The following is a 16,156-nucleotide window of genomic DNA, read 5'->3' as shown; positions in this document are numbered from 1 at the left end:
ACACTTCATAGTGAATTAGTGATTATAATAAATAGCCTATGTCATGATTGCTAGATCAGATTGTGTTTATAATATAACGCCGGCGTGCCTCCGCCATCTCCACCAAAAACAAGTGCTCCCCCCTTGTTCCATTGTCGAAACCGGGATGCTGTTTTGATTCACGCATCTGAAACAGAGGCTGAAGGGTTGTGAGACTGTAACCACATTAGCTATGACTGAACAGGTTTTCTAACTACATCTTTTACGGTTCCTCATGCACATCATCTCTCCAAACAAAACAAAAAATGTACATCATCACTCTTCTCTTGGTAACACTTTAGCTAAAAAGGCTGGAGCTAAAACGTTCTTGGAACCACTGCTTACTTTACACTACCCTTTCCTCCTAATTAAAGTGTAATTAGACAGTAACAACGTGTAACTAAATTGGGTCTAACGTTCAACTCCTCTCGACTGATCATCTATGAGTTGATGGCTTGTTCAATATTAGGTGATACCTAAAGAAAAATAATCTATTACACAATCATGCTCAGTAACAAGTAACAACCATACTTTACTATACATTGTTACTGTCTTGTTAAACCAGAATTAGGGAAATTATGCCGTTGTCATTTATGGTTATCACATTCAGCTCTAATCTGTTCTTCAATTATCATAATAGACTCCTCTCTGTTAAAAATCGTACACTGAACCTTTATTGTGTAAATTATTTAAGGCTAATTTATAACTTACTATGTCGCATTTTTGTCCAGCAACAGTTGTGGATTTGGCGTACGACTTAGTATGAATCTTAACCCCCCCCACGCTCCTTTAGAAAAACAAAGACCTTTTTGGAGTTTCTCCATGAAGAGTTTATACAACTTGTTGTAGATTTCGTTACAGCACACATAAAACACAAATTCTTGCCTTTTCTCCTGGGTTTATTTTCGAGTTCTTCTTTTGGTTCCTGCACTGCTTTGATCTCCTTTTTTTTTTTTTTTTTTTCATGACAAAAAACCCAGTTCTGCTTTCTCTCTCTCTCTCTCTCTCTCTCTCTCTCTCTCCCTCTCTCTCGTTCTTTCTCTTTCTCTCACCCTGTCTCTTCCTCCTTTACTCCCTCGCTCCACTCGTCTACCGGCAGGCTTCTTCCTTCATTTCCTTGTTCTTCCTCACTTCCTCTGCATGTTTATCCTGCAAGACACAAGAGACAACCATCGTAACGTCAGTAACATCATTTGCATTTTGTGAAAGCCTTAGCATGAAAGAGGAGAGAACAACGAACATTTGAGCAAGAATATAAAAACGCTATTCAACCCCATGTAAAATTCATGAACAAGGATAAAAATGGAAATGTTCCAGAAGTTTCTGTTAGTCATTATTATAATTTCTTTCCGAATGCCAAAAGTACATATTTTTTTACATAGAATAACATTTTTACGGTAGGCTTTTTGACATGAAAATGTATGGCTGTTAACAATATTAGGCTACTAATTCAAAGCACAATACAACTGTAAAAATGAGTTTTGGGTTGTTAATTTGCCATTATTTAAAGGGTCTACACCATGAATATAAAACTATATTATTTGTATAAATATTGGCTCAAAATATGTTCTTAGACAGGTGTTTAAGGCTCAACAACCACTCAGATAATCCATTTTCATGGACAGTTGTTCTTTCATTCCAAGGCTTTTCAGCGGCAATACCAGCTGAAATGGTTCAGGGGCGCTCTCCCCCCACCCTCCTCACCACTTTACCCCACCCACCTCATAGTCTTGTTATGGCCCGCCTCTCGTCCCTTTTAGTCGGGGGCGTTAGGGATATTTTGCGCTATATTAGTCTAAAAACGCCAAATTTTGCACAGATGTAGCCTAGGGCATGCTTTAATGATTTAGCTAGGGCGCCCGAGTCGGCGACCTTCGGGGTCGCCACAGCGGCCATATCAAGTTGGGCTCCCATCGACTTTCTATACAGTGCAAAACAAATGCTTGCAATGGATTCAGCATCATGACAAACCCCTAGTTAGACCCCTCACATCCTATTTAAATACCCAGAAAAAAAAAGTTTTTCTGGGTATTTTCCTCCTGTATAGAAAGTCGATGGGAGCCCAACTTGATTTGGCCGCTGTGGCGACACCGAAGGTCACCGACTCGGGCGCCCTAGCTAAATCATTAGAGCATGCCCTGGGCTACATCTGTGCAAAATTTGGCGCTTTTAGACTAATATAGCGCAAAATGGCCATGTTATCTCCCTAACGCCCCCGCCTATTTGAGGAAGCAGAAGCAACTAACCTAGATGGCTCTGAACTAGCCAACAGCAACGCTCCACTGGATGACATCACCCAGGGGAGCTTTTCAGGAGAGAACAATTCTGACACACCCACTCAGAAAATCACAAAGATGAACGGCAAGGCTTAGAGTTAATAAATTGTGTTTTTTTTGGGTGGGAAAAGACACTGGGAAGAATAAAAAACAAGTAAAAATAGAAACATTTAGAATTTTATGGTGTAGCCATTTAACTGCACATATTGTCATTATTGTGTCAATAGTTGTCAACTTGTGTATGTTTGTTATTGCACACTTGTAGGCAATTGTAGGCTATCTTTATTTTAGGCCAATGAAGGACTTCTCATGGGTTTTTAAGCATTTCTATTTATTGAAAAGTTGTTAAGTTATAGGGAGGCATGAGCACCAAAGTCGGGAGAAACACGCACCTCGATCTGCTTCTCCCCCGCTGTTTACAAATTCTTCAACCCACAATGCAACATGTTTTGTTTCATTTTCTGCATTTGACGTGGACTGCATTCACACCAACAGTGAATCACACTCTGGTGCGAAGCGAGACCACCGTTTTTTTGTGGAATTTGTTTGTTTGATCCGCAACAGAATTCACATCAGCCTTCACTGACTACGCTCCAGGATCCATTAAACATGGAAACATCCTGGTGTGAATGCCATTTAAGTCAATTCTTTATCCAGGGGAAATCTCGCTATTTCTACGTCCCATTATTTCGACTACGGGCGTCGGCAGGTTCCCCCCGGTCCACCGGGCGTGTCGAGCGTCAACGTCGACGTTGGACACTCAAATTCGCTTCATTATTTTATCGCCGTCTGATGCCGGCACGACGCCGTCTTTTTGGTGGAGCCCTATAGCCGTAGCTACTCACCAGCGCCAGGTTTACTGAGGTTAGGGTTAGGGTTTAGGTTTAGCGATAGAGGTTAACATTAACAAGCGTCGGCAGGTTAGCTACTCACCAGGTTAACATTCACCCGTGTCGAAATTATCAAAATGATCAACAATATTTGGGTTATATTAGGCCTCCATCATGGCCAGGTAACTACTACTACTCGGCGACCCGAACCTCTAGCAAAGTGTAATTATGCTGTAAGGTTCCGTTCCATTTAGTGTAGTAGTATCACTTTGCAATGAGCCAGCCAGCATGCACAATTGCAGAACCAGCTGTTGGACCTGAATGAAATTGAACCTTAATTAGTATAATTGGTAACACCTGTGTTTACAATTTCATGCCAAAATTTGTGGCAGCTGTGAAAAAAAGCTCTATTTGGGAAGTTTAATTAGAGTAGCCTATGTGGCACATAGCCAAATAGTCTACAGATCTAATTTCTTTTTGAATAATATTAAAAGAAGAAAGAAAGCATGCAGATGCCATAGCATTCCAAATCACCACTGACTGCAGAAACTTCACACTGGACTGTATTGGAGCTGTATTCCATAAAAAAAAATCAACATTAAAACCAAAAAGGTTTTGAATATTTCACTGAATGCGCAATGTAGAATATAAGAAAGTTTCAATTTTTGAATTATATTACAGAAGAAAATTAACTTTTACACAGAATATTCAAGTTTTTTTTAGAGGGATCTGTGAATACATGTGACAATTCATGGGTTGCATTTGTAGTCCTAAATGGCCATGTTGAGGACCAACACAGGTTTTTCAATGTGTCTGATTGGCATAGAACTAATGTTCTACGCTAATCGGAACACCTGTGTTGGTCCTCAACACGGCTGGTGTAGGACTACAAATGCAAACCATGGATACGCATGACAAACTTTTTAGAGTAAAGAAAATATCATGCAAAAAAACGGTACCTTCTCCTGCAGCCTCTCCAGCATGGCAGCCAGCAGAGCCTCCCGGTTCTCCTTGTTGGCCTCCATCTTCTGCTCCAGCTTCTCCTTGGCGTTCTTGATGAAGTTGTTGTTCTCCTCGAAGGCCTTCTGGATGACCTCGCGCTCATGCTCCCTCTTCTCTGCAAGGTGCTTCAGCATCTCCGCCTCCTGGCACTAGAGGGCGACACAGAGCAGAGGTACAGTGAGTCGACCAGTGAACAAGGAGGCAAGAAGCTGGCAGACAACAACAACAACAACAACAACAACAACAACAACAACAGCACACCACACATGGAGGCTAATCATTTTATCAAGCAGCTGAACAGTATCTCAACTTTTCTTTGAAGTAGCCTTTTTTTAGGATAATTGCTAGGTTGTGTCACATTCTCTGCCACTTTTAGACGATGGTGTCAGAGAATAGGTTGAGAATAAAATGGCAAAAAAGGTTATCAACTAGAAAAATCAATGCTGCTTAATATTTTCACCTCCATCACCCATTACATAATAAATGATGCCTCCATGGATCTTGCTTTGGAATTGCTTGCTTTATTTCCTTCCACCAGCTACAGTAAGTAAGCCCCTAACTTGTCCTCCCCTTGACCCTATAACTTCACTTCACTTCTCCCCTTGGGATAATAAAGGTATCTATCTATCAACCCTTTTCACATCAATGTCCATTATGGCATTTGAGCCACGGACCACCATTTGATGAGATTTAGCCTCTCAGACCCGACCCAAATAAACATAGAATATTTTGTTATCGGCTTCTGTCTATCCTCTTTATATGTCCTCCCCAGGGAGGTGCAGAGAATGTTAGAGAGGCGGGGGGCCGGGGGCTGAAATTTCTAAAAGGTCCTCTTGGTGAAAATATTGAAAATAGCAGACAGCTATTATTAGGTCAGCTATTTTCTGCACTTATTTATGGTCTAGTGGCCAAAAAGTGAAAAACTTCTGGGAACCCAGATTAGGTCTGGAGAGGTCACTTTTTACAGACGGGTAAAAGGGCAGCTGGGCTCAAGGAGAGTGTGTCGATATTTCAACATAACATTTGTTCGACGTTCCATTTGTTCGACGCGGGTGAATGTTAACCTGGTGAAATGCTAACCTGCCGACACTGGTGAATGCTAACCTGGTGAATGTTAACCACTATGCCTAAATCTAACCCAAACCCTTACCTCAGTAAAACTATGCCTAAACCTAACCCTAAAACCTAACCCTAACCCTTAGTCGAAATAATGACACGTAGAAATAGCGAGATTTCTCCGGGCTCAAGCCCCCATTTGGTGTCAATGTGTGCACATGCCTGGCCCTCCCTCTTACCTTTCTCCTCTCCTCAGCAGCCTCCAGTTTCTTCTGGATCTCCTCCAGCGAGGGGTCTCGGCGCTGCGGCATGGAGGTGTTGAGGTCCGGCACGCCGTCGAAGGAAGGGGGCTTGAGGATCACCTCGAAGGCCTGGCCAGAGGCCCGCTTGTTCAGCTCGATCACCTCCACATCCTTGATGACACACCAGCCGCCCAGGTCCACGGCATCTGTCAGGGGTATGATGATAATATAGTATAATACTGTATGTATGATATAGACTACAACAGTGTTTCCCAAACACTTGGTCGGGACTCTGAACTCATATTTGAGTCACAAACCTACTTTTTGAATTTTTGTAATTCAAAAAGTAGAAGAATCTAATATTTTAAGAAAGGAAAGGAACATTTCAAATATTCAATCACATAAAAGTTCAAAATATTCCATAAAAAGAAAAGAAAGAAATTCCATACAAAAAAAAAGAAAAAAACATTGGGACATCATATTTCTCTTATGTGTCTCATGCTAAGACGTTTGGGAACCACTGATATACATATGTATGTGTGTGTATTTTTTCTGTCAGAAAAGAAGGAGCAAATAACAGACCTACTGTATTCTCTGAATAATGGAGAATGAATTAGCTAGGACCTTGTTTCTGCAGTCTCCTCACAGGAAAGGGCTCTCAGTCAAAGTTAAAGGACCTTTGCAGTGGTTTAGCCCAAGGGTTTTCAACGGGTGGTCCGTGGACCGCTGGTGGTCCCTGACCATGCTTTTAGCAATGTAGAAAGGGAAGATTTGTATATTTATTTTTGAGCAGTGCTCCTGGAAGGAGCTAAGCTCCTACATCTGGCTTTGTCCGTTTGTACACCCAGGATCACATTGGCCAAGCTTCGTGGGACGCTTAGCGACATTAACTCATAAATAGCACCGCTCACTTTTTTTATTATCGACCACTAGTTGAGAAACTCTAAATGACCTGGTGACGTGTTGTCAGTTACTGGGAAGTCGGACGTCAAGAACTTCCACAGAAAAGGGAGTTAGAATCTCAAGGGAAAGTGTACCGGATTGTCTGGTTGAGTCATCATTAGTAGGAACTGCCCATATAACTTCCCATATAATGTGCCACATAGACAGGCGATTGCCTGTGTCTGCAATGAAGTTTATGTTATGAGAACGGAATAAGGGCAACCTTGGGGATGATTAAAACATCTCCATTTATGCTGGCGGAGTTATTTACAATTTCAAAATGTTTGGAACATTTTAAAAATAGCAGATCTACAAGCTCACCAATCGCAACACATGTGGTTGTGGATCGGCTATTAAAACAGAGAAAGGAACTGACACACAAGGTTTCGTGCTACAACACATTATGTGGTTGTTAATAATACTGATGTTGCTTTATGTCACCTTCTGCTTTGTATGTAGGCTTGTCTGCAGTCTGTGGATTCAGGCAGGCACACAACAGAGACACCAGGGGGAGCTCTTTCATCTTCTCTTTGTAGGCTGAGGAGAGAGGACATAATGAGCACACATTCATGCAGGCACACACACACACACACACACACACACACACACACACACACACACACACACACACACACACACACACACACACACACACACACACACACACAGCTTGTGTGGCCGCTGACAGCGGAATCTAAATCTCTTTTTAAGAAAAATAATTGGCATCATTAGTAATAATTGCGTTGCCAGCAATAATAAATGATTATCTACCAATTAGTCTCCATGCTTTGAGGAAAATGTGTGATGCATTTCTATTGAAGCAGGAAAGGGAGTTAAACATGCAGTATAATTGGAAACAAAACCCAGTCCATAAAAGAAAGATGATTAGCAAAAAGTTGCTAATTTCTATTCAAATGTCTTATAATGACTCAATGATTTAATGACCTCTTCCATGCATGCAGAGTCATTAAGTTAAGATTAGGTGTTCATATCTTTGGGTGGTGGAATAAAGATGTTTACTTGATGGGGTCAGGAATGATGGGGAAATGTAATCCAGTATGTGCAGTTAAAGCTTCAATCTTCAACATTAACTTAACTCTGATGAATTTGGTTCCATCAGTACACTCTTAAAGGACGACTTCACCACTTTTCAACCTATCTCATTTATTTCTACACAGTCTGTGTCTCATAGGAGCGCTGTGGGCAGTTCAGAAACCCGTCTACCAGTGACTTCATTGATGGGGAATCCAAGCTAATAGAAACGGCAGGATTTCTATTCCTGAAAAGTTATGATGCTTATTGTTCTCGCAATAATACAAATCTATTGTGAAAATCTTGTTTAAAAAAAATAATCTGCCTAACGATGATGTCACTGGTAGACAGGTTTCTGAACTGCCCTCAGCCCTCCTGAGAGTGGGCTCAATTTTAATTGTCTTAAGTACCAGCTCTTATGCTTTAACTTAAAGGCCTGTCCATACTGTCTTCGACCACCAAACCTTTTGTCAAAGAGTTCTGACTTTCCGACGTGCAGTTTTCAATACTCTAATTCGGGGTAATGCATTTCAGAAGATGCGAGTGATGTCATTTTGTAGTTGAACTGGACCTTTCTGACGAAAAGTTTGGTGGTCGGAGACAGCATGGACAGGCCTTTAAGTTAAAGCATAAGAGCTGGTACTTAAGACAATCAAAATAGAGCCCACAGAGTGAGATTTATTTTGTTTTGCTATTATCGTGAACATTAGTGAGGACTATTATGTGAACATTAGTGAGGACTAGTATAATGAAGATAGATTGAAAAGTGATGAAACCGTCCTTTAATACTGAGGAGTTTACTACGTGGTCAAGAAATGGGTTAGACAGAGGCGTGCGTGTGTCTGTGTTGATGGTTCCTTTGACTGCTGTCACTGCACTTACCTGCCAGGGTCATCTTGTCTCAGGGTTTGTCTGTCTATCTGTCTGTCCGTCCGTGTGTCTGTCTGACAGTGTTTCTGTCACGCCAAGGAAACTGAGGATCCTTCTTACTCTTACTCTGAAGAAAAAAGGGAGACAGATGGACAGACAGACGGGGGGGCGTTAGAAACACATTCAGAAAGACGCAGGACGAGAGAGCAACGGAGAGGAAAGAGAGAGAAGGACGATTTATTTTTCATTGTATAACCTACAGGTCAAGAGTAACAGGCCAAAACGTGAAGCGGCGTCAGTGTTGTATTGGTCGTGTCAAGCGGGTACACTCCTTTTGAGTAGGAGCATGCACATGCATCGATGTAAAACAACACTTAAAGGGACACTTCACCTCTGGGACAACCCGATCTTATTTTATTGTTGTTTGGGACACGATCAACACAATCCTTATTTTTTGTTATTTTTTGTGTTCAATCTGTTATTTGAGATATTTTTGTAATTCAGCATGTACTAGTGATGCATTTTGCCTCATATGATGCACAACCCATCACTGATGAATGCAAAATGCATCACTAGTCATGCTGAAATACTAAAATATCTAAAAACACAGATTGAACACAAAAAATGACTCAGGATTGTGTTGTCCCTAAAAACAATAAAATAAGATAGGGTTGTCCCAGAGGTGAAGTGGCCCTTTAAGTTCAACCCTCAACAACGTTTACAAAAGCTGTAGAGTCACACCAGTGTGCAGTAACATAGGAACAAGCCAATGTACTGCTAAATCCTGCTAAATCCAGTAGTGAGGTGTTAAGCAACATGCGTGTGAGGTAATTAAATTAGCGTGCCACCAAACATTAAATCACCAATACAACGCTGTGCGGCATATCATAGTGCCCCATGAGGCCAACATTGGATGTTCTTCATTGGCCTACTGGGAGTGTGTGTGCAAAGTTTCACACTGATCGGTAACCGAGCCTGAGATAAGCTGACACACACACACACACACACACACACACACACACACACACACACAGAGACGCACAGATGGACAGGGACAAAAACGTAATCTTCGCCTCTGGACTGGCGGAAATAATAAATAAACAAATATATTGGATTGTCATTTGTAGACTCTGAGTTACAAAGGTTTTTTATTTTTATTTTTTACAAGCAAAACATATTAGGACAGAGGTGTTATCTCTTTCTGACAAAAGCAGGAGAGTGGTATCCATATACCGTATATACTGTACCTTTATAGACCATATTCACATGGTGGCCATCTTGCCTTTAAGTTAATAAAATGCCACCCCGTTGCCAACCCGGTTTTTCCAATGCAAAATGCAAACATGGCCGGCTGGTGAATATGGTCTATTTTTTGGCATGTTATTACTGTATGTCCAATGTCCAAAGATTTTCCCAAATGTAAAACAAGTTCCCAAAATGTCGGAAATTATGTACCATTTTGTGAGCAACTAATGATGTAAGGATTTAGTGGTTAACTTCAGGAAATAGATTATGACAGTGAATCGACAGGGGACATTAGCTCTAACCAGAAATATAACTCCGGTGAGGTAAAAAAAAAGAAAAAGAAAAAATCCATAATGTCCAAGGCATTCTTGGGAGGAGGAGAGTTACATGTAGTAGGTGTCCTAGCCAACACCAGGGTTGAAATATTTCAGTGGAAGCCTAGGCTAGAGAGACCACCTACTGAAGATGTACAGCAGGGTTCCCCAATAGGTGGCCCGCGGGCCATTTGCGGCCCGCGGGGGGCTACTGTCTGGCCCACACCAACCCCAGTAATAATGGTGGTATAAGAGCAGCAACAACACTAGTATATCGTTGTTGTCGTGTGGAAATCTCGTATCTCCAAATTTGTACGTTCCTTCGCAAATCATACAAGGCCGTCGCACAAAAGTAGTGAAAACAGCAGATCTACAAGCACACAACGCCTCGCACCGCAAGGCGTTGTGTGCTTGTAGATCAGCTGTTTTCACTAGTTTAAATCCTTTTTAAATTGATAAATTCAAAACGAATGGTTTTGGACACACAAGATTTTCACCTGACAACGACGATATCTGAACTGTCGCTGGAGTAGCAGGAATGCCGCCGTCGCCCCCTGCAATGTTGTGACCCTCGGCTTGGTACCCTAGACATAATTCGGCCCTTGGGGAAAACTAATTGGGGAACCCTGATGTACAGTATAGTAGAAATTATATCGTACTGAGGGACAGATTGGTTCGAATAACAATGATTTCATTTAAATACGTCTAGGGTGTGTAGCTTTAACATCAGAGCATTACTATATCATTCAAAGAAAAATGCAATGTAATCTTCTTCATATAGATCGAGTATATTAACGGTTGTTACATGTTCACTGCAAAGCTATAGTATAGAGCAAAGCTGAGAGTGAGAGAGATAGATGCAAACGAGGCAGAGAGTGAGATGGAATCATGGAAGGAGAGAGCCCAAAAATCAAAGCCAAGTGTAACCACTCCCATCAGCTGCTTCCCCTGCCTCTCTCTCTCTCTCTCTCTCTCTCTCTCTCTCTCTCTCTCTCTCTCTCTCTCTCTCTCTCTCTCTCTCTCTCTCCCCTCCATGTTAGATGCTATGCTCAGCACTGAATTTATGTACATGTGAAGGATGCTGTAAATCTGTCCCTCCTCTCTCTGCCATGATGATGCAGGCCTTCATGGAGGAGAACTCGATCAGAGACAACTTGTATTTAAAAAGAGCAGATATATAGAAGCTCTCTCCTATGCAAAAAGACATCAGCATTTACTGTGCAAATAATAGTAGAGAGAGAGAGAGAGAGAGAGAGAGAGAGAGAGAGAGAGAGAGAGAGAGAGAGAGAGAGAGAGAGAGAGAGACAGAGAGAGGAGAGGGAGAGAGAGGTCTCATTAAGTGCCTTCACTCCTCTGACATGCCCTCCCCAGAGGAACGTCCACACAAGGACGACGTGTAGCCTCATACTGCATACACACACACACACACACACACACACACACACACACGCACACACACTACTGCTCAGTTGTGTCCAGTGCAATAACGTCCATTTTCTACTGTAAAGGACACCTGAAAGAACACGCACGTGCACGTGCACACGCACAAGCACGCACACACACACACACACACACACACACACACACACACACACACACACACACACATACACACACACCTGCTCTCCTCATCTTGTGATAGCACCCAGGTTGCTGATCAGTGAAATGTTTCCTGCAGGGGTAAGCTGTCCATTGCGTTTGTCAATAGAGAAACAGAGAGAGAGAGAGAGAGAGAGAGAGAGAGAGAGAGAATGCTGCAGAGGGAATTTCAATGGACTGGTTGTAAAAAGGCCACAATACAATACAATTTGATGGCAACGATTCTTTCCCCCTCTTTTTCTGTAGAGAGGCATAACACTGAGGACAGAGAGAGGACACAGGAACTGAGCCAGGGATATTGCTATTACGTTGTGCCCCACCATTCCATATTGGTGTTCTGCTTCCGCTTTCACAATAACTTTGCACCTGGTGAGCCAGCTGAGTCTGTACATTTTAGGCGTTAAGCCAATCCTGATGGTCTAAATGACTGGTAGTAGGATGTTTTGTCTGGACAAATCGATGGCGATGCATGCACTCATTAGATGCTTTAGTAGGGAACAAACCTCACAAACACCCTCCGATATAGATTCTAGACCGTCCAAGACTCTTGAAGACTGCCAGCACTCCTTAAGGGGGTTCCAGCTAAATGATTCATAGGAGCCAAATGGACCCTTACCGGTCTGTAACTTTAGAGAATGTGCAAATGAGCAAACCCCTCATTTGTTCATAATTAATCTTGCATAGCCAGACAACTATTTCACTATCTCCGAATGCTATGTAGAGTCTGGAACTACACCTCCTGAAATCCAAGAGAGGAAGCTGGCATTTCCGTTCACGAAAATATATTTAAAAATAGCTTTACATTGAATTTTTGTATTTCCATTTCTCAGCAGAACGTTATATATGCTTAGATGATTTTGATTCATAATAGGACGAATTTGGGCGTCTGTAAAGACGAAACAGAAGTGGGTAAGAGGCTTCACTTCCGCTTTATCGCTTACTCATGATCAGAGCTTTCGTGCTCCTGACTATGAAGGAAGCATTTGAAAATTGTCTGAGGCAATGAGTTCAATTAAAGGGGCCCCACCATGAATTTCACATTTTTCATTATTTTTTCTTGTTTTCTGGTCTTCCCAGTGTCTCTTCCAGCCAAAAAAAAACATAACTCTAAGCCTTGCCTTTCATTTCAGTGATTTTCTGAATGGGCGTGTCTGAACAGTACTCTTTTGAAATCGGGCCCCATTCTATGTCACAGGGGGCTCATTTCCTATTGGGGTCCGTGGTCTAAAAATCATGTATCAAATGGGAGGGTGGTGCCGTGGTCTAATGCATATCAAACTGGGGGTCCTTGAAATGAACAAAAATGAATGAGAATCTCTGGTCTAGCACCACCTTGCCACCACTACAGCCTGTAGCTCTCTGTGAGCAGGTGAGTCACATAATAATCCCTGCCTCCCTGCTGGGAGCCAATGTTTCACATCTCATATCCTTCAGATATGCATGGCTTTTAGGGTAGGAAGCCGGCCAGAGATATTCTGCCACATTGTGGCTGAAATATATAAAACACAATTATGCCAAAACAAAGGTGCAAATTACTTAACATAAAACTGAAAACCAGCGAGAGAATAAAAACACTTAACATAACGATAAAATATAAAGTATAGTGAGAAATAAAAAATGGATCGGGAAGGGAATCGAATAAAAACTCTAAATTATGGAAGGGCTTTTCAATAAAGGCCTCTTTTAAGGGATTTGAAAGAAATGTAAAAAAAATAATAATAAAAAAAATAAGACATTGATTTAAGCCTGAGATTGTTACATCATTATAGCCTATTAGTCATTCCTTGTCAACTACACAGAGTACAATTCTCAATGTTATTTTAATTCCAAGACTTACAGTATATGTTCTCCACAATGTAGAACAACACACATTTACCCATATTTAGCACACTGATGATGGAAAATGAAGGCCAGATTTCATTATTGTATGAATGTACAAACTGGTTTTGAAAAAGGAGGGTTTCTTGCTGCCAAATGCTTCAGATTTAAAGATGTATTTGCTAAAATGATACCCCAGTGTAAGCCAATAAATGATAACACTGTTTTTCCATAATGGGTTTTGTTTGTCCCAGCAGTCATTATGAGAGTAAGTATCAAATGATCTTTTAATGGCCAGATATCACATTTTGATACGAAACTTCCTGCCGTCTACCACAGATGCCTCCAGTGACCCGGACAAAACTGTCTGACTCCCAAGAGATATCAACTTTCCAAGAGAGAATCCAAGGTACGTTTCTCTGTTGACTGAATGGTGGCATGCAAACTGTGTTATGCTAATGCCAAGTACGTTCTATTTGACTTTAATTAACAAGGACAGGGCTGATTGTGGGGACAAGCTGTCCTTTTCCCTCAGTCTTAAAATAAGTCTGCACTGAACGGAGAGGAAACCAAACATCTACTGCTCATCCAAGAGGGAATCTGCCAGGGTGGGGATGTTGGGCTTGTGAGCTTCAGACACGGCTACTTGTCAACACCCAGGGGTGTCACAAGGGGGGGGGGGGGGGAGTGGGACTGAGTTACTAGGGCCCAAGGTGGAGGGGCCTTAATTATTTTATACTTTAGCTATTGAGAAATAGCAGATATACAAGCGGTGCCGTGCTGTGATAGCCTGACACTCAGCCTGAATTTACATTTCGTTTCACTTCATTATTCAGTCTGAGGTCGCTCCCGCCCAGGGCGATTGCTGGGATGGGCATTGCCAAAGAGGCAGTCTTCTGCGATTGGTTCACCGTCTGACCAACACATGACGTAGTGTTGTTATGTGTGGCTGGCTAGTGGCTAACAGGCAGAATAGGAGCACTACGAACTAGTAATCAAACACAACATAACATGTCTGCTACTGGTGTTTCATAGCGAGATCGATACGATCGCATTTTACTGCAATTTACCGCATTTTGCCGCGACGCGATGAGCGGTACGGTACGGTGGCGGCACTGGTTTACTTGGAAACGCACATGAGTTCTGGGAAACCCCCACCCACGCTGATCATAAGACGCTGATTCACGACGCTGATTCGCCATACGGATTTTCGAACGAGGAAGGCCTCTTCAATGAGAGCGATTCTAGACCCCTGAATCGCCAAAACAAAAATTTAAAGGGGTGTGGCTAGCGATTCAGGGTCTGGAACTAGGCTAGTGCTGTGAGCTTGTAAATGTGCTATTTTTCGATAGTTAAAGCACAAAATATTGTGTAATAATGCGTTCCCAGTCTAAATGGTTTAAACCCCCTCCCCCTATGAAGAACATTCATGGGGGGCCCGCAGTGAATCCTTGTACCCAGGGCCCAGAATTTGGTGCGACACCCCTGCCGACACCATAGTAGTTATGCTGTATTGACAATCTCTAGCTGTGCAGCTTTAACAAGATAAGCGATGAAGTGCACAGTCCACCTATTGGTTGATTGATATGGTTAATTTAACAGTTAACGAATGTAATTTTTTTTGTCTCTGAGTTTAATTGACACTAAAGCTTGAGTTACACTTCAGTTGCGGGCCATATTGCGTGGCAAAAATAGCAGATATTTCAAGCTCACGACTAGATCAGCTACTACTGTAGGTATACTGCAAATCAGCCTTAGGGATTTTACCGTGCACTGTAAAAGACACATGACATGTCAACAACTGACTGCCGCATCAAAGTAAAGCATAACAACATGACAAACATCTTAGCAGGTAACACACACACACGCAGCTCAAACACTAATAACCTGTCCCATCTCATCTATCGATCCCTGATTAATAGCTGCGCTATGCAACGCCAAGAAACTTCTGCATGCATCATCTGTGCATTACCCATTACCTGACAGTGCAACCTCCTTACTCACAGGCACACACGCACGCACGCACACACGCACGCACACACACATACACACGCAGCATGTAGGAGCTAAGCTGCATTATGGCACAGATGGATGATCAATAATAAATGACACAGACTACACAGAATGTGAGCACACCTAGCGTTGTCTCCTCCCTCCTCTCTCTCTCTCTCTCTCTCTCTCTCTCTCTCTCTCTCTCTCTCTCTCTGTGTCTCCTGACAACACTGCACATACACTGCATCATTCCTGTCTTTACCCTCCTGTCTCACACGCACGCACACACACACACACACACACACACACACACACACACACACACACACACACACACACACACACACACACACACGCAGAGTAATAACGCTTTCTTGCTACACTGGTCCTATAGGTCAGAAACATGCAGTATACTGTACATATATTTGGTTGTATTTATTTCACTTACCCTCTCTTTTTGGGGTGCTTCTCTGGTGATGCTATAGAGGTGACGGTAACTACGGTTACCCTGTCTGGCTCCTCGGATACAGGCGCCGGGGCAACAGCATCAGCAGCAGCAACACTTCTGGGTGCATGACATCACCCAGCACGGCTCTTATTGGTGCAGGCCACTGCCAGCATCAGTCTCCCCCAGCCAATGACGGCGAAGGGGAAGGGAAATTGGGGGCGGGCCTTTTTGTGGCTCTTTTGTGCTGTGCTGCAGGGTGGGAGATAAAAAACGGTATTATAATTATGTGGTGCAGGAGGGGCGTGTGTGTGTGTGTGTGCGTGCGTGCGTGCGTGCGTGCGTGTGTGTGTGTGTGTGTGTGTGTGAAAGCAGGGTGCACTGCTGGGCAATGCACAGATATCTAAATTATTTAGGTATTTAACTGTAAACACAGGAACAAAGAAGAAATCTTTAGGGCATAGGGTTAGGGTTA

General features: G+C 42.5%; 1 protein-coding gene across 1 annotated transcript; it reads right to left on the bottom strand.

Annotated features, from left to right (window-relative positions):
* Nucleotides 1-1,107: 1,107 nt before the first annotated feature.
* Nucleotides 1,108-8,293, bottom strand: stmn4 (stathmin-like 4; the record flags this gene model as incomplete). The annotated part of the gene is made up of 5 exons (XM_080744848.1): nucleotides 1,108-1,167; nucleotides 4,084-4,275; nucleotides 5,422-5,630; nucleotides 6,808-6,903; nucleotides 8,281-8,293. The coding sequence occupies 5 exons, from the start codon at nucleotides 8,291-8,293 to the stop codon at nucleotides 1,108-1,110; spliced, it is 570 nt and encodes a 189-aa protein (XP_080600974.1).
* Nucleotides 8,294-16,156: the final 7,863 nt, after the last annotated feature.

The sequence above is a fragment of the Nannobrachium achirus genome, assembly GCF_963921795.1.
Source record: "Nannobrachium achirus genome assembly, chromosome: 16".
In the NCBI taxonomy this organism is placed as follows: Eukaryota; Metazoa; Chordata; class Actinopteri; order Myctophiformes; family Myctophidae; genus Nannobrachium; species Nannobrachium achirus.
This window is presented reverse-complemented; position numbering and strand designations above follow the sequence as displayed.